General features: G+C 39.0%; 1 protein-coding gene across 3 annotated transcripts in view; it reads right to left on the reverse strand.

Annotated features, from left to right (window-relative positions):
- Positions 1 to 2,052: 2,052 nt before the first annotated feature.
- LOC132148025 (zinc finger protein 271-like) overlaps positions 2,053 to 24,326 on the reverse strand; it is a 193,280-nt gene continuing 171,006 nt past the window's right edge. For all 3 annotated transcript variants that reach the window (XM_059557150.1, XM_059557141.1, XM_059557131.1), the window contains one exon: positions 2,053 to 3,838. In XM_059557150.1, coding sequence (XP_059413133.1) covers positions 2,169 to 3,838 — 1,670 coding nt within the window. In that variant the 3' untranslated portion in view covers positions 2,053 to 2,168. The remainder of the gene's footprint in view (positions 3,839 to 24,326) is intronic.

The following is a 24,326-nucleotide window of genomic DNA, read 5'->3' on the forward strand; positions in this document are numbered from 1 at the left end:
TTTTGGGATTAAGTTAATTTTCATGGTAAAGAAGGACTATGCAATTCATCTGATCACTCTTCATAACATTCTGGAGTATATGCAAATTGCAATTATAAAAACTTAAGCAGCAACTTTTCCAATTTCCAATATTTATGTAATTCTCAAAACTTTTGGCCACGACTGTACAGTGGATTTTCTGCTGGTTGATATTCCAAGACGTGCTATGGTGCTGGAGCAAATTGCTCGTGTTGCCGCCTTTGGTGAAAATTTTAGCCCGACAGCACTTGCATAAAATGGTTGTTTGGTCGACGTCGGATTTTTGGAAACCTAAAAACCTCCAAACAACAGACCCGGCTTCCCTTTTTGGCTGTAACGCCTGTTTCACACATACTCCCCCTGCAATGCATATGCAGTCCGCAGCACGTAAACACATGTCCATAAACACAACATTTGTTCATTGTTTTGATTTCATATAATGTAAAGAAAATATACATTTAAATCTTTATCACAAGCAATCCCACGGGTCTTAATGAACTTTGTTTTTCTGCTTCCATAAAAGTTAATATATATTGTTTTCCTTGTTTATCTAAAGTGACCTTTTTCTTGTTTTAAACCTCGCCAAAAACCCATGTGTTGCTTGTGAAACACAGTAGGCTTTAATTAGTGTACATTTATTGTGAAATGACTGTTTCCATGTCAATCCATGTTAATTTTTCCCGCGAACAATTCGCTTTCACTTTAATTCAGCGCCTGCATCACAGCAAAAATAGACTCAGTACATTAACAATCGTTGCACTGCTGCAGACGCACCGCTCCTTGAAAGCACTGACGGACCACAACACCGCATTGCAGACGGACTATGTGTGAAACCGGCGTTTTAACGTAACACCAGAGCACTGCTGAGTTTACCCTCACCACGCCTCGCAGTCGCTGCTTAGAAGTGCAACATTGTAAAGGGTCCGTATGAAAGTGTTGCGCAGAAATTAACAAAATGAAAAAATAAAATTATATTGTAACCAAAATAAATAAGGTATTTTCCCTCTTTTAAAACAAATGCTTAGTTTGGGGTTCAATGTCTTATTTATTTTAAATGAAAACCGCAACAATAATGACAAACTTGCTTTATTAAAGGAATATTAAAGGAAGAAAGCTTTTTTATTAACAAAAGGTGTGCTTTTGGATCAGTATCTCCCATCAATCCCTGTTATAGCCTAAATAGTAACTCTGCATTCGCTTGCACCTGTTTATCATGTATATTTTGTATGATTTCATTTTGCTTTTGAGCAATAGATGAATAACTATTTATTTGTTTTAGATATTTTGTTTAGATATTTCTACTTTGCAGAGTCCCATGAATCCTTTTATTTTCCTGCACACACACACACACACACAAGTCCTGAATCCTGCACACACACGAGTCTTGTCCCACGCCGCTCTCTGTTGCGTTGGGTCTCGCGGGAGCAGGTCTGTAATCCACTGGCACTTGATTTGACAGTGCATGTGCTACATCCTCTTTACAATCTCTAGATTATAAACACTGCATTCTGTCAGCAATGTAACGCAGCAGTAATGTATTAGACTTAACTGTAACAGACAGTAACAGTTGGACTTACCTGAAGAATATAAAGCACATCATTTTTCTATTATATTTATCAATTATTGTAATTTGCTTTTTTTCTTAGTTAATTTATTCACTTACAAAATCACCCCAATCATTGATATATTTTTTTTTTTCAAAGACAGCTGTTCAAGTCATCTGGTGATTTTTTTTAAAAATCATATCGCAATATACATCGCTGAGAAAAATTATCACGATGTGAGTTTTTTTTTTCAATATCTGCAGCTCTACTAGTAAGTTTAGTCAAGCTTACAGACTCAGTAGCTTCTGTAGCATGAACACAAACATGAAGCCCTCCATTGTTGTTGGTGTTAAATGACGTAGCAGTGTCTGACTATGGTCAAGACGTGGGGTGAAGACATCAGTGTTTTACAAAATATATGGATTGGCAGTACACAAAAACCCAAAGGTGTCATTTTCAGATTTATCCACTCTGGGACCTGGTTTAAAAAAAATTGCATTTTCACTCCCCCGAATGCTGGATCAGTCTGGACGAAACACATATACCATACAAAATATTTACATATACAGCTAAATGTGTCTCTGCGTGTAAGGGGCCTTACTGGGATTAGTTTTTGTGCTTTTTATGTGCTTTCTCTCCAGTGTGCATCCTCTCATGTCTTTTCAGACTCGATGAACCACTGTATCTCTTGTCACAGTGTGAACACTTGTAAGGTTTCTCTCCAGTGTGGATCCTCTCGTGTGTTTTCAGATCTACTGACTGAATGAATCTCTTGACACAGTGTGAACACTTGTAAGGTTTCTCTCCATTGTGAATCCTCTCATGTCTTTTCAAATCTACTGACTGAATGAATCTCTTGTCACAGTGTGAACACATGTAAGGTTTCTCTCCAGTGTGAATCCTCTCATGTGTTTTCAGATGTGTTAACCGACTGAATCTCTTGTCACAGTGTGAACACATGTAAGGTTTCTCTCCAGTGTGAATCATCTCATGTGTTTTCAGATGTGTTAACCGACTGAATCTCTTGTCACAGTGTGAACACATGTAAGGTTTCTCTCCAGTGTGGAACCTCTCATGTGTTTTCAGATGTGTTAACCGACTGAATCTCTTGTCACAGTGTGAACACATGTAAGGTTTCTCTCCAGTGTGGAACCTCACATGTGTTTTCAGATTTGATGAACGACTGAATCTCTTGTCACAGTGTGAACACTTGTAAGGTTTCTCTCCAGTGTGGATCCTCTCATGTGTTTTCAGATCTCCTGTTTGACTGAATCTCTTGTCACAGTGTGAACACATGTAAGGTTTCTCTCCAGTGTGGATCCTCTCATGTGTTTTCAGATCTCCTGTTTGACTGAATCTCTTGTCACAGTGTGAACACTCATAAGGTTTCTCTCCAGTGTGGATCATCTCATGTGTTTTCAGATTTGATGATTGACTGAATCTCTTGTCACAGTGTGAACACTCATAAGGTTTCTCTCCAGTGTGGAACCTCTCATGTGTTTTCAGATGTGTTAACCGACTGAATCTCTTGTCACAGTGTGAACACATGTAAGGTTTCTCTCCAGTGTGGATCATCTCATGTTTTTTCAGATCTACTGACTGACTGAATCTCTTGTCACAGTGTGAACACATGTAAGGTTTCTCTCCAGTGTGGATCCTCTCATGTTTTTTCAGATTTGATGATTGACTGAATCTCTTGTCACAGTGTGAACACTTGTAAGGTTTCTCTCCAGTGTGGATCCTCTCATGCAGTTTTAATCTGCTCACTGAACTAAAAGCTTTTTCACACTCAACGCACACGTGCTCTCTCACACCATTATGTATTTTCTGATGTTCTTTATAACTTTGTAGATGCAAACAACTCTTACCACACAAATGACATGAATGTGGCTTCTTCTTTGCATGAACTTTCAAGTGTTTCTTCAGAAGTGAAGCCCGTAACAATTTTTTACCGCATTGATCACATGCGTGCTGCTTCTCTCTAGTGTGGATGTTCATGTGATTCTTAAGGTTTGATGATTGTGTGTAACTCTTCCCACACTGATCACAAGTGAATGGTTTCTCTCCAGTATGAACTCTCAGGTGACGATTAAGATTTGATTTACATGTGAAACTCTTTCCACACTGAGTGCAGGTGAAAGATTTCTTAACTATTTTTTTCTTTAAATCTTTCAGTTTACTTTGAGAGCAAATCAAAGGTTTTCCACCAGTTTCGACATGATTTTTCTCCTCAGCTTCACTTGATTCTTCATTTTCCTCTTTTTCTTCAATGAACTCTAAAATAAAAAGTAAAAATTATTTATTTTTAAATACACAATTTACTTTTCTTTCTTTAGATTTACCGTCTTGTCTACTGTAATGTTACTGTAATGTGTTTTACTAATTTAATAGAGACCCGTTAAACATTTTAAAGCATCATTGTTCTTTTCAGTCAGTTTGACCCCAGGGTCTGTAAGCTGTATATAACAAAAAATATATAAATCTTACTAGGGCTGTAATGGTGGCAGATTTTTACCACTTTACCACCATCACAACCCTAGTAAAATGTATATATTTATTTATTTTATATACATATACAAACATTTATATACATATATATAGAACAAAATTATAAACACAACACTTATGTTTTTGCCCACATTTTTCATGAGCTGAACTCAACGATCTAAGACTTTTCCTGTGTACACAAAAAGCATATTTCTCTTTTCTCTTAAACATGGTCTTATTCTGAAGGCATATATATACATATATATACATATACAGGTGCAACGGTACGTGTATTTGTACCAGACCATTTCGGTACAGGGCTTTCAGTACAGTGCAAGTGTGCACCGAATGACCGAATGCTATATCTGTGTGCGGAACATTTGAATGAATTGAACAAATGAATTTTCATGTTTCTACATGAACATATGAAGGGGTGGAAGTCTCCGCGTTCAGCGCAAATCCCGCCCTGCAGCTGATTCTAAAGTTTTCAAAAGGCATCACGCGAGTGTGAACAATGAACATCACAACAACTAGGAAAAAGATGACCATAATTCAAACGCAGCTCCCGTTGGCATTTAAACAGACCTTTGCTCTTAATTCCGATCGGGCCAACACCATAATGAAATCTGAGCCGGTCTAAAAACTGAAACTGTTGATGCCGCACATTACACTTTGGAAAAATTATATATACCGTATATTTTAAATAAGAGCAGGCCTAAAAGCTGGGATTGGTAATGCTGCACTGTAATCATAGTTATTTGTATATATTTTTCATTATATTTTATTATGTGATATTGGTTTGAGACTGAGAATATTTTATTTCTTATTCTTTTTTTATTTTATATATATCTTATTAAAAGTGTTTAAAAAAAAGTGTAAACCAATTGTTAAAAAAAAGTGTGAACCGAACCGTGATTTTAAAACTGATCTACGTACCGAACCGTGATTTTTGCGTACCGTTACACCCCTAATATATATATATATATATATATATATATATATATAATATATATATATATATACATACATACACACACACACACACACACATATATATTAGGCCTGGGCGATATATAAAAAATATATATATATCGGTATCTTGATTTTGTCAAAATTTGTATGATATTCGATATATATACCGTATTTTCCGGACTATAAGTTGCACTTTTTTTTCTTAGTTTGGCTGGTCCTGCGACTTATAGTCAGGTGCGACTTATCAAAATTAATTTGACATGAACCAAGAGAAATTAACTAAGAGACATAAACCAAGAGAAGACAGTACCGTCTACAGCCGCGAGAGGGCGTTCTATGCTGCTCAGTGCTCCTGTAGCCTACCACAAAGCAGCATAGAGCGCCCTCCCGTGGATGTAAACTGTAATGTTTTCTCTTGGTTCTAAATAAATGCGACTTATAGTTCAGTGAAACTTATGTTTTTTTTCCTCATCATGATGTATTTTTGGACTGATGCGACTTATACTCAGGTGCGACTTATAGTCCGAAAAATACAGTACCTCAATATATTTTTATTTTCATTTAAATAAAAAACTCTATACTTACAGGTTTTTATTAAATGAATATATATATGTATATATATAAATCAATCTTTTAATTGTGATGATTTTGGCTCACATTGAACAAAAACCCATCAATTCAACATTCATTCATCTCAACAAATTTGAATACTTCATAATTTAAAAAAAAAAACATTTTTAGTGAATTGTTGGCCTTCTGGAAAGTACGTTCATTTACTGTACATGTACTCAATACTTGGTAGGAACTCCTTTTGCTTTAATTACTCCCTCAATTCGGCTGGGCATGGAGGTGATCAGTTTGTGGCACTGCTGAGGTGGTCTGTAAGCCCAGGATTCTTTGACAGTGGCCTTCAGCTCATATGCATTATTTGTGCTCGTTTCTTATTTTCCTCTTGACTATACCTCACAGGATGGGCAGGTGCCAACCCTGCTGGAAATGAAATCAGCATCTTCAAAAAGCTGGTCAGCAGAAAGACACATGAAGTGCTCCATAATTTCCTGGTAAACAGGTGCAGTGACTTTGGTTTTCAAAAAAACACAATGGACCAACACCAGCAGATGATGTATATAATAATGTATACAACTTGCACCACAAAAATAAACAACAAAAATTTGTTTGTTCATTGACAACATGACATTTAAAAAAAGATTTTGAAAAACTAAATGTACCCATTTTTTACCACTGTTTTCTCTTGGCTAATGAAGTACACACACTTCAGTTTGGGACAGCCTTCGTCGCGCTGCTGTGATGCATTCACACTTCAAATGCACACTTCGGAGTCCATGCACTTAAGTTTGGGACACAGCAATTGTCTATATGACACTTGTAAGTAGAAAATCGCTGTGGAGAGATATGTGTTGTTTCTGCCATCAGTGAGTGTGCAACGGTAATGTTTTCTCTTGGTTCTTGGGTCTAAATAAATGCGACTTACATATGTTTTTTTTTTCTCATCATGAGGTATTTTTGGACTGATGCGACTAACACTCAGGTGTGACTTAAAGTCTGAAAAATACGGTACCTAAAATAATAAACATGTTTGGAGAAACTGTATTTGAAGAGTAGGCTAGTGTCACTTTTATGAAAAGTGTGGGACTTATGATGACCTGTAGCCATAATAGCCAGACATGAGGGGTCTCACTTTGACTGAATGTTATGTCCTCACCATAGGCTGTAATCACTCATCATGTCATCACTCTCTTTCATGTTCGCATAATAATAAACACGTTTGGAGAAACTGTATTTGAAGAGTAGGCTAGTGTCACTTTTATGAAAATGTTTGCATGCTTAAACGCCAGCAAGAGCCTATTTCCCTGCCCGCCCCTGACCAGGTATGGTAACTATTGACGCTACTGTCGTTCAAAATGTCCAACGAATCGGCGTTAGGCGAGAGCATAGGCTCATGCTGTCGTTTAAGCATGCAAACATTTTCATAAAAGTGACACTAGCCTACTCTTCAAATACAGTTTCTCCAAACGTGTTTATTATTTTAGGTAGTCATTATCACGATAATCCATGTCCAAGAGTCAATTTCCTCGGATGAGATGGTTTTTATTCATTACTTATTTGACACAATGCTATACACATACACTGACCTCATCGAGCTTTTATTTGGGCACTTCCGGTTAGTGGCATTTTGAATTTGCATATTAGCTATATATTTAGTTTCACCCTGAATTTAGATTAAGCATTTAAGATGACAAATATTGTTGTAAATGTGCTAAAAAAGTGACCGTCAAATGTGACAAAATGTTGCTGTTATTTTCAGCCTGAGCTGCTTTACAAACTTAATTTTACTAAACATATCAAGAAAATCTCTAAAACATAACAAAGAAATCTCAACTGTTTTAAATTAATCAGACACTATATACCAAATCAGGCAGCCCTACTGTACATGCATGCTATGGTGTTTTCACATATTTCATACTGTATGACAGTTTGGGGGCAAGCAGCTCCATCTGCAAAAAAACACATTGGTTCACTTTACAATTATGGATAAAAAGCCAATCCGCTATCATCACTGTTACATACTGGAGAAATATAAAATATTAAGCTTTGAAAGCTTTAGTAATTTATGTTTCCTAAAATTAATCTTCAAGTGTATTAATAATTTAGCACCTGAGCCTCTTAGTAAATTTATTGAAATACAGAACAACCAAAGAGTTACTAGAAGTAGTCCAAATCATAACTGTACAATACCATACTGTAGGACAAGCTTTGCACAGACTGCCTTTTCTGTTAAGAGCTGTAGGCTATGGAATGCATTACCATCTGATATTAAGGCCATATCTGACTTCAAAAAGTTCACTTCCAGGATTTAGCTGTGGCTAAAGACAAATCAAAATTGTATACATTTTTAATTGTTGTTATAATTGTGTATGATTATGTATGTATGTATGTATGTATGTGTGTGTGTGAATGTGTATATCTATATATATGTAGTATTTCTTGGTTTAATGTATGTATTTGTTTTATAATGTTCTTAGAAATGCCCAACCAGGAACAGGAGTTGAAAATTAGCTATAAACTCTATATGCTGTACATCAGTTACAGGCTTTGTATTTTAATAATGTTTGCTTGTATGGTCCCTGTTAAATAAACTTTAAATAAAAATAAATAAAAGAACGGCGCCCTATATATATATATATATATATATATATATATATATATATATATATATATATATATATACAGTCGTGGCCAAAAGTTTTGAGAATTACATAAATATTGGAAATTGGAAAAGTTGCTGCTTAAGTATTTATAATAGCAATTTGCATATAATCCAGAATGTTATGAAGAGAGCCCAGATGAATTGCATAGTCCTTCTTTGCCATGAAAATTAACTTAATCCCAAAAAAACCTTTCCACTGCATTTCATTGCTGTCATTAAAGGACCTGCTGAGATCATTTCAGTAATTGTCTTGTTAACTCAGGTGAGAATGTTGACAAGCACAAGGCTGGAGATCATTATGTCAGGCTGATTGGATTAGAATGGCAGACTTGACATGTTAAAAGGAGGGTGATGCTTGAAATCATTGTTCTTCCATTGTTAACCATGGTGACCTGCAAAGAAACGCGTGCAGCCATCATTGCATTGCATAAAAATGGCTTCACAGGCAAGGATATTGTGGCTACTAAGATTGCACCTAAATCAACAATTTATAGGATCATCAAGAACTTCAAGGAAAGAGGTTCAATTTTTGTAAAGAAGGCTTCAGGGCATCCAAGAAAGTCCAGCAAGTGCCAGGATCGTCTCCTAAAGAGGATTCAGCTGCGGGATCGGAGTGCCACCAGTGCAGAGCTTGCTCAGGAATGGCAGCAGGCAGGTGTGAGGGCATCTGCACGCACAGTGAGGCGAAGACTTTTGGAAGATGGCCTGGTGTCAAGAAGGGCAGCAAAGAAGCCACTTCTCTCCAAAAAAACATCAGGGACAGATTGATCTTCTGCAGAAAGTATAGTGAATGGACTGCTGAGGACTGGGACAAGTTATATTCTCCGATGAAGCCCCTTTCCAATTGTTTGGGGCATCTGGAAAAAGGCTTGTCCGGAGAAGAAAAGGTGAGCGCTACCATCAGTCCTGTGTCATGCCAACAGTTAAGCATCCTGACACCATTCATGTGTGGGGTTGCTTCTCATCCAAGGGAGTGGGCTCACTCACAATTCTGGCCAAAAACAGAGCCATGTATAAAGAATGGTACCAAAACACCCTCCAACAGCAACTTCTTCCAACAATCCAACAACAGTTTGGTGAAGAACAATGCATTTTCCAGCACGATGGAGCACCGTGCCATGAGGCAAAAGTGATAACTAAGTGGCTCGGGGACCAGAATGTTAACATTTTGGGTCCATGGCCTGGAAACTCCCCAGATCTTAATCCCATTGAGATCTTGTGGTCAATCCTCAAGAGGCGGATGGACAAACAAAAACTCACTAATTCTGACAAACTCCAAGAAGTGATTATGAAAGAATGGGTTGCTATCAGTCAGGATTTGGCCCAGAAGTTGATTGAGAGCATGCCCAGTCGTATTGCAGAGGTCCTGAAAAAGAAGGGCCAACACTGCAAATACTGACTCTTTGCATAAATGTCATGTAATTGTCGCTAAAAGCCTTTGAAACGTATGAAGTGCTTGTAATTATATTTCAGTACATCACAGAAACAACTGAAACAAAGATCTAAAAGCAGTTTAGCAGCAAACTTTTTGAAAACAAATATATCTGTAATTCTCAAAACTTTTGGCCACGACTGTATATTGTTTTCCTTGTGTATCTAAAAGTGTTCTTTTTCTTGTTTTAAACCTATGTGACTGTGTTCCCATGTCAATCCATGTTCATTTTTCCCGGGAACAATGTGCTTTCACTTTTATTCAGCACCTGCAGCACAGCAAAAATAGACTCAGTATGTTAACAATCGCTGCACTGCTGCAGAAGCACCGCTACTTAATTAAACGGTATATTCAAAATGAACATCGTAACGAAAATATACACACTAATGGAGCCATAGAGAATCGTAGCGAGAGATCGGTGCGCTTTGTGCTGCCGCCGCCCAACGAGTTCCACTGTCAGATCCCCACGTTCAGGCAATGCAGCTGTTGCCGAAGATGACCATACACTACGATGCAGAAAATTACTTGCAAATGTTCGAGGCCATCGCGACCAGGGAAGGCTGGCCGCGGGAGGATTGGTCACGTGTCCTAGCACCACTCTTGACAGAAGCACAACATGCATCACCTGCATAAATGGAGACTCACGACAGGTCCCCATCTCGGCTGCCCCAGGCACCTGGCTCATCGAAGTGGGAGTCATGAGGGATCTCCCTGTGCCCGTGCTGCTCGGGAGAGACTGGCTGGAATTCGACCAGCTGCTAGCCACTGCCCCTCAGCCTGCCGGGACCCGGAAAAACCCGAAGTCGACCCGAGGGCCTTGGCGGTGCCCTGCCTTGCTAGCCTTAGACTGTGCCGAGATGGTGAGCCCCACTCCCAAAGTACTAACCTTTACTTTGATGTGTTTAAACAGGTGCTGGGAGGGAGGGGGGGGGGGGGGGGCATTTGCAAAGGAACAACACAGGGATGATTTTCTTACACCTCTAGTGCATGTGGACCATATTTATGTGAATATAGACCAGTGCAGGCATGTTGAGACTCCGTGTTTTGGCCATTTTAGATGTTAAGTGTTCCACTCGGACCTCGCGCAAACAACATCCCGTCAGAAGCAGATTGAGTTCTGTTTGGCGGCTTTACTTTTCTTTTTTTCTTTTATATATTTTTAAAAAATTTAAACAAATTGTTAAAAAAGGTTTATAGTAATAAACAACCTGCAGTTGTTTGCATTTCTTTCCCTTACTGTACCGAAAATGAACCAAACCGTGACTTTAAAACCGAGGTACGTACCGAACCATGATTTTTGCATAACGTTACACCCCTAACTGCCACAGTGAGCATTTGTATGGAATTTGGCAAATAAGATTTGACAAATAAAATCAGCCACAAATGCAGAAAAAAAAGATATAAAGGAATGAGACCTAATGCGTGAGCGCGCACACACACACACACACAAAGACACTTACACTCACACAGAGATAAACACACATGCTCTCTTCCTCTCTCACTCTCTCTCTATCTCTCTCTCTCTCTCACACACACACACACACACACACACACAGCCACAGAGTATGATTGCCACAGAGACGATTTTCAAATTAGGCAAAGGTAATCAGCCATACATGCAGAACACGTGTGTGTGTGTGTGTGTGTGTGTGTGTTTGTGTGTGTGTGCGGCCTAATCCATGCACACACGTTCAGAGAGAGCACGAGAGAGATCAAACAGAGGTTAAAGACAACTGACCTTTTCCACTTTGAGAAAGTTTATGTTGAGATGTAAGAGCTGCATCTGTGTTTTGAAAACATAGAAATAGTTACCAGTGAAAGGTATAAAAGAGTGCCTTTGGTGTCCTGCACACGGATCAATCTGTGCTGGCAGCATGGCAATGAGGTACACACTTGTTGAGATCCTGGACTTTCTGCTGGTTTCCAGCGAAAATTAAGAAAACCCAGAAGACCCTAAACCTGAGGACTCCGAGCCAGAGGACTGCAATTCCCCTGAGGAGGAGGAGGATAACCAGGAATCAGAGGATGTCTGTGAAGAGGCAGATGGAGACCACACCCTGATTTCTAAAAATGGGCAAATAACCTAGTCTACCATTCCACCTGCACAAGTTGACATCTGGACCAACTAGGTATGTGTGTTCTCGTGTAGAGGACAAAGTTCACTTTTTTATAATTTTTTCCTCCAAGCATCCAAAGCGTCTTGGTGGAGATGACGAATGTAGAAGGAAGGCTTGTACATGGTGGTGACTGGAGGGATGTGGACTGGACCGATATGGAGGCCTATATTGGTCTGCTCATTCTTGCAGGAGTTTATCGCTCCAACAACGAGACCCTGGCAAGTTTGTGGGAGGCTCAAACTGGGCGTGCAATTTTTGGTGCTGTCATGCCACTGAAAAGATTTAAAATTTTGTCTAGAGTCATCCGATTCAATGACAAAATTTGCACGCCCAGTTTGAGCCTCCCACAAACTTGTCAGATGACTCTAGACAAAATGTTAAATCTTTTTAGTGGCATGACAGCACCAAAAATTGCACGCCCAGTTTAAGCCTCCCACAAACTTGCCAGGGTCGCGTTGTTGTATCGCTCCAACGAGACCCTGGCAAGTTTGTGGGAGGCTCAAACTGGGCGTGCAATTTTTGGTGCTGTCATGCCACTGAAAAGATTTAACATTTTGTCTAGAGTCATCTGATTCGATGACAGGGCCACAAGACCTGGCCAATGAGAAAATGACAAGCTGGCACCAATATCGGGAGCTGAGGAACTCATGGGTTGAGCGTCTTCCCATGATGCTCAACCCTGGAGTGTTTGGTGGCCTTCCGATGCCGATGCGTTTTCAAACAGTACATGCCTAGTAAGCCAGCAAAATAAGAAATTAAATTCTGGGCAGCATGTGACGCCAAGACAAGCATGCATGCAAGTGTACACCGGCAAGCCTCGTGATGGACCACCTGAGAGAAATCAGGGAATGTGTGTGGTCCTTGATTTGACAACTGGACTCCAGGAACACACAGTTACGTGTAACAATTTCTTCACTTCCTATGCCCTTGGCCAGGAGCTCCTGAAAAGGAAAATGACCATGGTCGGCACAGTTCGCCGAAACAAACCGGAACTCCCATCAGCACTTCTCACAATGAGAGACAGAGCTGTGTTTTCATCTTTTTTAGCATTCACGGACACACAGTCTTGTCTCATATTGCCCCAAAAGGCATAAAAATGTGATGCTCATGAGCACCTGTCACAAGGATGCCAAAATCAGTAATCAGCAGTTATACTAATTTCTCTGTGTGTATGTTTGCAATATTGCAGATGGTTGCAAGCTACAGCTGCAAGCGTAAGACTAATCGTTGGCCTATGGTTGTCTTCTCTAGGGTTGTGTTCCTGTAGCTCAATTGGTAGAGCATTGCATTATCAAGCGCAAGGTTGGGGGTTCGAACACATGATAGGTAAAATTTGATACCCTGAGTGCACTGTAAGTCACTTTGGATAAAAGCGTCTGCTAAATGCATAAATTTAATTTAAATTTAATTTTTATTTAATTTCTCTACCATCCTTGATGTCACGGCCATAAATGCATTTGTGGTGTGGAGAGAAGTCAATCCATTGTGGGAGAGAGGGAAGACCACGAAAAAGAGGATCTTTCTAGAGCAGCTGGGGATAAAGCTCTGGTGTCCCCTCTCATGGAGCGACGACAACACCTGCCTCGTGCACCAGAATCTGCAGCAATCCTAAAGAGACAGTGGGATTCTTCCAACGCTCCAGGGCCCTCCACTGAACCTCAACCTTTTCACTAACCTCCAGATGGCAGAATTCTACACCTAACACCTAGATCAATATCCAGAAACAATTTTAATTAAATTTAGATAATCATTTAAGTGATTTTTTTTTTCATTAAAAAAATATATTTCACATGCAAGCTAATGGTGTAGTTGCAGATTTTTGTGGTAAATGGGTAAAAAAGTACTTCAAATCTCCCAAAACACAGCATTAATGCATAGATGAGAAGTAAACAAAAAAATTTATATTATTTTTATTATTGAAAATTTATATATTTTCTACAATTATGCCTTCAATTTTGGGGTCACACTGACCCCAAAGACAAGATTAATAAATAGGAAACCAGGACAATTTGATGGATAATATTCACTCCCGATACCTGTGCACCGATACCAGAAACACGCTCCACCTTCACTCTGTGCATTAAGTATTTTAGTATGTTTGAAATGTTATGTTCATAACATAGCCTATAAAAAAAAAAAAAAAATAACAGGAGAGTTTCGAAGTGGCTTAGGCTATTGTGTAAACTTTTTTCCCTATCACATGCCAAACTAATAACATTTTAAGCATTAGGCCTAAATCTTTAATTGCGGCTTTCTGCTTTGCAAATTTTGTTTGCGAGGAAAACAGTACATTTTTGTCAGTTATTTTATATAAACAGATCGATGAATTTCTTCAAGATTTCAAAATCAGATAGCATGCTGATAATGTAGTTGCACTGTAAGATTATATTTGTTTGAATACATTATTGCTAAAGCGATTGCGTGTGAATGTGCTGTATCTGTTTAAATCATGCTTTAACCCGAAAATAATCAGTAAAAGAAACAGACAAACTCTTATAGCCTGTAACATCCTGCTCGACTATTGCAGTCTTTGTAACCGTCTGATCAAGCTATAGCTACATATGTTTAACATCAATTCTTGCTGAATATTCAGTTATATTACGGGCTGTTGGCATGAATTGTACTCGTGATGGAGTCTCTTGGAGCGAGTGAAAACCATGACGCTCAGACTCTTAATATCCTCTCCTCGCTCCAGTCAGAGTCACACAGCTCCGCTCATCCTCTGCTTGGCAGCGTGTCTCTGTCAGACTCGCGGGGAAGGTTGAGCCCACTCTGAACTACGGGAGTCTGAGTGTCGGTGGATGTTAAAAAGAAAACTGATTTTCATTCAAACAAACCGATGTACATTACAAATTCGAGTTAATCGATAAAATCGATTTATCATCCAGCCCTACTTGCTTTCATATAATTTTTTTTTTTAAATGCAGCTGCATTTAAATGCAGGTGTGTAACATATGTGCAAGATTTGCACTGCACGCGTGATGGTAGATGTGCAGCATTTATTCTTATTTTTTTTATCTTCATTACAAATCTTGTTTGGTTTTATTTTGGATAATTGCATGTAAAAAAAAATATTTACAATGCATATGCAAAATGTGAATTAATATTCATATTCAAGTCTTTGTGCAAAAATTATTAATGCACATTAATGACGGGGCGCATTAATATTCAACATTCAACAATCTGTGAATGTTGCATTTCTCTCGTCGGAGAGAGCCAGCACTGTGAATTTCATCTTGCAGCTGACAAGAAAACATTTGTTTATTAGTAGATAATTAAAATGTTAAATCTTTCACAATTATTAGGCTACTTCTGCATGTGCTTTGTGGCAAACTTAATGCATGTGCTTGAGCGCAGAATATATTAAGACTTGATTATGTAATATAATAAATGAACCACTAAAACGAGAGAAAGCTTACATGTTGGCAGACAATTTTTAGCCTATAACCCACACAACAGTCCTATATAAACCTGTTCAGCAAGTTTGAAAGCCTCATAAGACACTGTCCATATGAAAGAGCAAGAGATTCACACCTTTATCTCAACCCCACAAGCCATACATAACTACACCCAAAAAACCCAGCCCCCTCCAGCTGAACTGAACTCAGTCTGTTTTTTGGCTCTGAGGAACGGTGTGTTGTCAAGGTACTGGGCTGAAACATGCCTGAACTCAACAGCACTACTCTTTGTATTCATTATTTCCTCGCAGCCCATATTATTATTATCACAAGACCATAATGATAATAACTATCAATTAATAATTAATCATTATTTTACGAAAATCATTGTTATTTGTGATCATGGGTGTTTGCGGAAGGCTTTTAGGTAGAGTTGTTCCGATTCCGATATTAGTATCGGAAATATCACCGATACCACAACAAATTCTGGCATCGGCGAGTACATGAACCCAAATAGCGATCAGATACCATTTTCTTAAACAAGACCTAGTTATGACCGCTAGCTTTGCCTAACCGCTGCATGGTTCTTCTTCGCTGCTCAGAATGCATTGCAAACACAGGAAGTTGTGCTGTGTTGCCACAAGCAACCCCTGTTTTAGAGCAGCGAAGAAGAAATGAAAACACGTTAGCAGCACTGATCTATATATGACTGGATCGCTCATCGCATTCTAAACTGCCAACAGACAGTGAAGCCACTTCTATATTATAGATCAGTGGTTAGCAGTATGTCCGCTGTTTAGCAGTATTTCAGACTGGACCAACCAGACAGTAAAACGGCAACTAGGGATGCCACAAATACAGGCAATATTAAACTTCAAAATACTATTTAAATATTACTCCTGCAAATTCTACATCTCTGTGGGTGACGCTCGCTGTTTTGTAGTCTCTGCCGTGTGTCACTATATGAGGACACGAACGCACAAAACGTAACTTCATGAGAATTTACCGTTTCATTGGAGAAAACTGTTGTAACGGATATGCAGGTCATCGATTCATGGGTTCTGAACTAATGAATCACGGTTCGTTGAATCTAAAACAATGCAAACCTAACACTTTCAGATTTTAAACTCAGACATACAAATGAAACCTTTTTACTCTAAATGCCGGATTTAAATTATTTACGACACAGGATGAGACATTCCAAAGTCACGTGAGCAGCCTCAAAGGAGAAATTAACTCTCCTTTCAACTTACACACACCCACGCACACACACACCCACAAATGTTTTATCTTACACTCATCATGTAAATCCTTAATAATGAGTATTTTGAATAGGTTTGTGTATTGCATAAAAATGGTTAATCCTGTGATGCGAGGATTATAAGTATGACTTGTAAATAGGAAATGTTTATCCTAATTTTAACTTTCTCAAATAGAGTCATGTTTCTGTAACCCCACTCCTGAACAGGTCGTAAAACTTTATGACCTAATAAACAGGACAGGAAAGCTAACTCTTAGAAAGAGAATAGCACCCTTTTATTTTCTCAATGACTTTTAAAGGTATAGAATGTATCTCTTTTGTGCTTAGATGTCTCCCCATATCAAATTGGAGTATCTGCAATTTTATCATGTGTTAATCAAATTTTAAATATGTGTAATTCTGCATTTGAATGTAACTTCATGTTTTGATCATTTATATATGTCACTTTTGGTGTCTGTTTAATCGTCATGCTTTGACGAACTCATTTATCTAAAGCAAATTAATGAAAAATGTATTTAATCTTGAATTACGAACTTTCTAAAATATCACTGTTGAAATCTGATAAACCCTACTTTTTCCCGCTTTAGATCGCGGACGTTCATTAGTTGTTCACGCGAACAGAGGCATGAACCATTTCAAGCTATAAAGGACTGACCCAGGAAGCACTTCCCTGCTCTTTTTATTTTTGTTCTCTCTCTTCTCTGGTCCTCGCTCTTCTCTTATGCGCTGCTCGTCCCTCTGCGCGGCCTTGGGCCGCGCTCCTATCGCCGTCCCTCTCAGCACAGGGGCTGAGAGGACAGCCATTCTCATGACTCCTTCGGAAGCTTTCGTTTTCGTTGTTTTGTTTATTTTCTTTACTAAGTTTATTCACCTATTCGCCTCTCCACACGAGGAAGACGAATTCTGAAACATTGCTTTCTTTGAACTTTCAAATATCCCGCGATTCCGCAGCAGCCCGGAAAGCAGAAAGGACACACCCAGACTGACGCACGCTGCACGCTCGTTCGTCTTTCACATACACAAAGAGAACATGCAAGTATCATTCTCTATGGAGATTTTAAATGCTGCTTAAGTTGTCTATAATTTGATTTCTATGTTGCCTCTCAAGGTTTAATGTTTGTTAGTTTGCATATCACGCCTATTCTCTCATTCTCTCTTTCACTCTATCCCTCATTTGGATTCCGTTATGTCTTGTACAAAGTTTACTGTCTATATTGTCGTACGCGTATTTACTCTGTATAAATCGTAGTTTGATGTATCATTAGTTCAATTATTAAATTCCATATACTCCAGATTGTCTGTCTAAGTTGCTCATGTTACGAAGTCAATGAAATGTCGATCTTAGCTACAAAGCTCATTTGTTACTTTTAAGTAATATAAATTTTATAAGGACAGGAGAATGGTTTCATGGCCAGAAACTATTCGTCCTGGAATTATAAGATGTGATAGCGTTACTGAGAATTAATAAAACAAATCTTACGGCCGTTTGCTGGACGAACCACGTTTGATTTACATTAATTTCTAGTAAAAGATATCACAATAATTGATATGAAGAATAGAATATTGAAATATTAATGAGTAAATTACAGTGCCTTGTGATGAGTTATTATTATATGCAATTGACCTATTTTTCATCTTCAATAATTTTAATGCAACTGTAATATGATATATATATTAATCATATTCCTGATTAATTACCCAAATTCCCTATATATCATTTGAGTTAATTATTATGTACAACCCAGTGCGGCTACACTGTCATATCATAAACACAGACACTCAAAGATCTTCATGGCAACCCATCAAAGTTTAATAACAATAGCATGCATATGATCCTTTGTGTAAAGGTCTTCTTTTAATTTTTGATGAGTAGACTCTAGCCTAAGACTATCCTACATTTTGAAATTAACTCACTGTAAATGTTTTAATATTTTTAAAGATGTTACAATGTTATATCATAATGTTATTGTTGATTTACTTCCTCCTTTTATCTCATTTTACAATTACATTCATTTCACAATCCTATAAAATATATACAGTACAGACCAAAAGTTTGGACACACCTTCTCATTCAAAGATTTTTCTTTAATTTCATGACTATGAAAATTGTAGAGTCACACTGAAGGCATCAAAACTATGAATTAACACGTGGAATTATATACATAACAAAAAAAGTGTGAAACAACTGAAAATATGTCACATTGTAGGTTCTTCAAAGTAGCCACCTTTTGCTTTGATTACTGCTTTGCACACTCTTGGCATTCTCTTGATGAGCTTCAAGAGGTAGTCACCTGAAATGGTCTTCACTTCACAGGTGTGCCCTGTCAGGTTTAATAAGTGTGATTTCTTGCCTTATAAATGGGGTTGGGACCATCAGTTGTGTTATGGCCCAGGAAGGTGAGGGATAGGTCACGTGTAGGGGGACGAAGTAGTGACGCGCATCGGCCATTTTGAGTTGTTTGTTCATCGAGGAGTGCTTGGGAAGGTTTTGAGTGGATTGCAATAACCTACAATAATTAAGTCATTGCTTCTGCAATGCAGGACAAGGATGAAGGTGGGGGAGGATGGGATCAAAATAGTAAGGGGAAGAACAGGAAAAAGAGAAATAAAACTAGTGACTCGCAAGAGTCACATGGAGGGAGAGATCAGCAGGTAAAGATAATGAGAAGAAGCAGTATCCAGTTGGAAGAGTATAAAGTGATTTTTAAGTTGAAGGAGGGTCAGTCTGGGTTAAGTTCTCTCAACCCAATTAGGCTTGCTGGGGCATTGAAGGAAGAGCTGGGTGATATCTTGAATGCAAGAATTTTGGCTGATGGGAAACTGCTTGTATTTTGCAAGTCTGTGGCTCAGATGAATAAAGCTGTTTCACTGGATGCGATAGGGAAGAGGCGAGTGGAAGGATTTATTCCAGGGAGCAATTTGGAATTGGCCATTTGGAATTACTTAGTGTCAGTAGGAACATAGTTTCATGCCACAGAGCTTCTCTTAAAACCGCAGACAGTTGACAGACTTGTGTTCTTAGCTTAAAAACTTGTTAAAAAAATTAAAATAAAATACTTATCCCAGTTGCATAGTTTTAATTGTGAATTGCATGCACTAAAAAGTTGACAGAATGCACTTTCTTTAACTGTTATTAAATTTGCAATGTATTCATTTAATAAAAAGCAGTAAGTGATCTCTTGGTCTAGATTTTTTAACTGCTTAAATTAGCTGTTTAATCTAAAAAGTTTTTTAGTTTTGTTTTTAATGGGCAAAAGAAAATCATGTTTTATTTTTTATTATTTAAATGCAAATGCAAACATATCGAGATATATATCGAATATCGTAAAATTTTAGACAATATCAAGATATAATTTTTTTTTATATATCACCCAGCCCTAGGCCCGACACTGAGAATACTAAAAGGAAATACACCTTCAAGTACCATGTGCAACAAGGAGGCCAAAGACTTGCTGTTTGTAAGCTCACCTTTATGTCAGTCTTTCAACTGACCAACAGTCGCCTACAGGCAAGTTTTATACAGCCTAGCCTTTTCCATTTGTTAACTTTTTATTACATGCATGATTTTAATTAGATACATTGTCCATAACATATTTATTATATACTTATCTTTGAAAAGGTTATTCAAGAAAAGTTAGGCAGTCAGTCTGAGGGAACAGAGCAGGTAGTCAGGTCTCCATTAGAGGACTTCAGAGGAAAACATAAGAACAGGTAAAAAAAAAAAGAAATCTTGAAGGACCTCATGCTCTCGTCCTGTTAGTTTTTAAAAGCTGCACCAATGTCAGCATCAGTTGCCCTACAACATTCCCTGATCTAATGGTGCACTGGACGCTGGCATTATAGGGCGTCGGGTGCCTTGCCACCCTATAACGCCAGAATGCACAAACTGTAATGGTTAGGATTCAGCTCACTGTTGTTGCCCAGTCAGGAAACATATTTTTGCACTTTGAGATCAATATCAGAGGTAAAGTGCTATGCAAATGTAATGTATGATCCCGGGATTTCGAGATCGGCCAAAATGCCCGGGATTCGGCTTTTGCGTTCTACAGTGGCCATTCATTGTGTTTACTGTGGCAAGCAGGACGAGACTGAGGGCCGCGGGAGAACGGCGCGAGGCCGGTGGCGTGTTTACTGATGAGCGACACCTGTGAGACGCACCGGTCTCGTATCTCTCACGGAGGAGCGGGAATTTTCTTAGCAATGCTAAAACGCACACATCAATCGATCACATGTTTAGCATTCATGTAAACACTACATTCAGATTCACCAATCAGAATGAATTCAGTTAGATTGAAACAAAAGGTGTGCATGTAAACAATGATGATTTTTGCGTCATCGGAGGATTTTTTCCAGACAAAAAATACATAAATCTCTCATCCCAGGGGAATATGAGGGAGGAAAGCATGGTAATTCGAAAATACTACTGGTTTTCTACTAATACAAAGCTTAATGCTACATCCTGAAGTATCCCTTTAATGATTGTTTGTGGAAAACAAAATCCTATAGTTTAGAGAAAAGTTTACAATTATATTACATTTTATTGTCACAGAAACAATGCAATTGTGCAAAACAGACCAGCATAGTTTATTATAATTCCCTTGTTCATGAGTTGTGTTGTCTATTTTTAAGGCCTCATAGCATTCATCCTGCAGTGAGAGAGGGGATAAGAGAGCACATCCTGAGCTTCCCACGCCAACTAAACCACTACTCAAGGATGAAGGGAGATGTGGAGAGGGAGTACCTGAGCCCTGATTTAAACCTGCTCCGCATGTTCCGCCTGTACAAGGAAAACAATCCAGCATCCACTGCAAAGTTCTGGCTCTATAGGGACATCCTCAAGCAGCAAAACCTCAGTTTTGGGCAGCAAAGAAGTGATACTTGTGCAAAATGTGACGCCCTGTTCTCAAAATTAGCTACAACAGATGGAGAAAGGTTGAAGATCACAGCCGAGAGTGAGCTTCACCACCGGAAAGCCGAAAAAGCGTACACCCAGCTGCAGGCTGACAAAGAGTGGGCCAAAGCCAATGATGACTGCCATGTCATTTGTATCGACATGCAGGGGGTAGTGTTCCAGCCAAACTTGACACACTCCAACGTGTACTATCAACGGCAGCTGGCCAACTGCAACCTCTGTATCCAGGAGATGGGCACTGGCAAACCTCCTACAATGTGCCTCTGGCATAAGGGCATCGCTCACAGAGGTTCCATCGAGGTGGCAAGCTGTCTTTTGAAGTGGGCAGAAACATCTTTCGCTCCCCTAGTCCAGGCAAAGGAACGGAAGCTCATCATCTATAGTGACCGATGCTGTGGGCAGAACAACAATTGGCGAGTCCTAAACCTCATGGCCCTACTCGTATCTAGAGGGTACTTCAGTCAGATAGAGCAGAAGTTCATGGTCTCTGGTCACTCCTTCCTTCCCGTTCATTTGCCACGCTGGACAAGAGGCGTAAGGTGTCCACACTCCACACACCCAGCGATGTCACCGAGATGATCCGTGGAGCCAGGCAGCTGCATCAATTTAAAGTAATTGAGATGAAATGTGCGGACTTCAGGCAGCTCCCTGATGCAACATTAAAGCATCCACCTGGCTTCCTAATCACATCCATGATGTGGTTGAAAGTGACTAAAAAAACGAAAGAACTAAAGAACTAAAACTAAAACTGGAAGGAGAAGCACCGTGACTTTATGAAAATGCTAGCCTACATGCCAGCGGAGGCCCAAGCATTTTATGGGACATTAGAATGTGAAGTGTAGCCTGGTGTGTGTAGGTCATGTGCAGGGTACAGTGGGATATATTGTGTATATTGTGTGAAATTAATCATAAAAGTAGTTGTAGCTTATCTTGTATGCCTTATCTTATGTTGTATAATAGGAATATACAGGTATTTAATTTTATTTAGAACCAAAAAAAGGAAGACGTATATGGTAAACTAGCATATGGAACCAGCATGGTATGAAGATGATGTCTGTATTGTAAATATATATTGTTTACCGTTATTACTGTTCATTGTTCGTACCGTATTGTCCGTGTTTTTGTTCTGTGATTTACGTTAGCAAAAAATAAAAGAAATTGAAAGAAAGAAATGCTTAATATTTTCTTTAAGGTTCTGTTACTGTATTAAAACTAAGATAAAGGAATCAAATCTCCAGTGGTTTAAATTGATATGATTAATTGGACTTATACTGTTATTCCACATTAACTGGACATATACAGGGCAATTCCATGCAAAGCTCATCTTTACCTTGAAAAAATAGTTTTAACAAAAACCTTTTTATGTTGTCCATTTAGCTCTGTAATATGCTGTATTAATGTGCTTTAACAAATTTTTTAAGAAAATTTACATTTACATTTACCTTTAATCATTTAGCAGACGCTTTTATCCAAAGCGACTTACAAATGAGAACAATAGAAGCAGTCAGGTCAACAAGAGAACAACAACAGTATACAAGTGCCATGACAAGTCTCAGTTAGTCTAGTATAGAACGCATAGGTAGGTTTTTTTTTTTTTAATTAAAAGACAAGAAAAGGAAAAGTGCTAGTGTTAGTTGGTTAAGTGCAGGCGAAAAAGATGAGTTTTTAGCTGTTTCTTGAAAATGAGTAAAGACTCAGCTGTACGAATTGAGATTGGGAGGTCATTCCACCAGCTGGGCACAGTCTAGGAAAAGGTCCGTGAGAGTGATTTTGAACTTCTTTGGGATGGTACCACAAGGCGTCGATCACTTGCAGAGCGCAAACTTCTGGAGGGCACATAAGATTTAACCAATGAGTTTAGGTAAGTTGGTGCCGTGCCAGTGGTCGTCTTGTAGGCTAGCATCAGTACCTTAGTACCTTGAATTTGATGCGAGCAGCTACTGGTAGCCAGTGTAACCTGATGAGGAGAGGAGTAACGTGAGCTTTTTTTGGCTCATTGAAGACAACCCTCGCTGCTGCATTCTGGATCAATTGCAGAGGCTTGACAGTACATGCAGGAAGGCCCGCCAGGAGAGCATTACAATAGTCCAGTCTGGAGAGAACAAGAGCTTGGAAGTTGGGTTGCTTGCTCTGACAGGAAGGGTCTAATCTTCCTAATGTTGTATAAGGCAAACCTGCAGGACCGGGTAGTTGTAGCAATGTGGTCTGTGAAGCTTAACTGATGATCCATCACAACTCCTAGGTTTTTAGCTGTCCTCGAAGGAGTAATGGTTTATGAGCCCAGCTGTATAGAGAAGTTGTGATGAAGCAATGGGTTAGCTGGAATCACCAGGAGTTCTGTCTTCGTAAGGTTAAGCTGAAGGTGATGGTCATTCATCCAGCTAGAGATGTCACTCAGACAGGCTGAAATGCGAGCAGCTACCGTCGGGTCTTCTGGTTGGAATGAGAGGTAGAGTTGGGTGTCATCAGCGTAGCAGTGATAAGAAAAGCCATGCTTCTGAATGACAGATCCTAATGATGTCATGTAGATTGAGAAGAGAAGTGGTCCAAGTACTGAGCCTTGAGGAACCCCAGTAGCAAGGTGGTGTGACTTTGAAACATCACCCCTCCAAGACACACTGAAGGATCTGTCAGAGAGGTAGGACTTAACCCACAGGAGTGCTGTTCCAGAGATGCCCATCTTACTGAGGGTGGACAGGAGAATCTGGTGATTAACAGTGTCAAAAGCAGCAGAAAGATCCAGTAAGATGAGTACTGAGGATTTTGAAGCTGCTCTTGCTAGTCGCAGGGCTTCAGTAACCGAGAGCAGAGCAGTCTCAGTTGAGTGGCCACTTTTGAAGCCAGATTGGTTGCTGTCCAGGAGGTTGTTCTGTACAAGGAACATAGAAAACTGATTGAACACAGCTCGCTCAAGTGTCTTTGCAATGAATGGAAGAAGGGATACCGGTCTGTAGTT

The sequence above is a fragment of the Carassius carassius genome, chromosome 1, assembly GCF_963082965.1.
Source record: "Carassius carassius chromosome 1, fCarCar2.1, whole genome shotgun sequence".
In the NCBI taxonomy this organism is placed as follows: domain Eukaryota; kingdom Metazoa; phylum Chordata; class Actinopteri; order Cypriniformes; family Cyprinidae; genus Carassius; species Carassius carassius.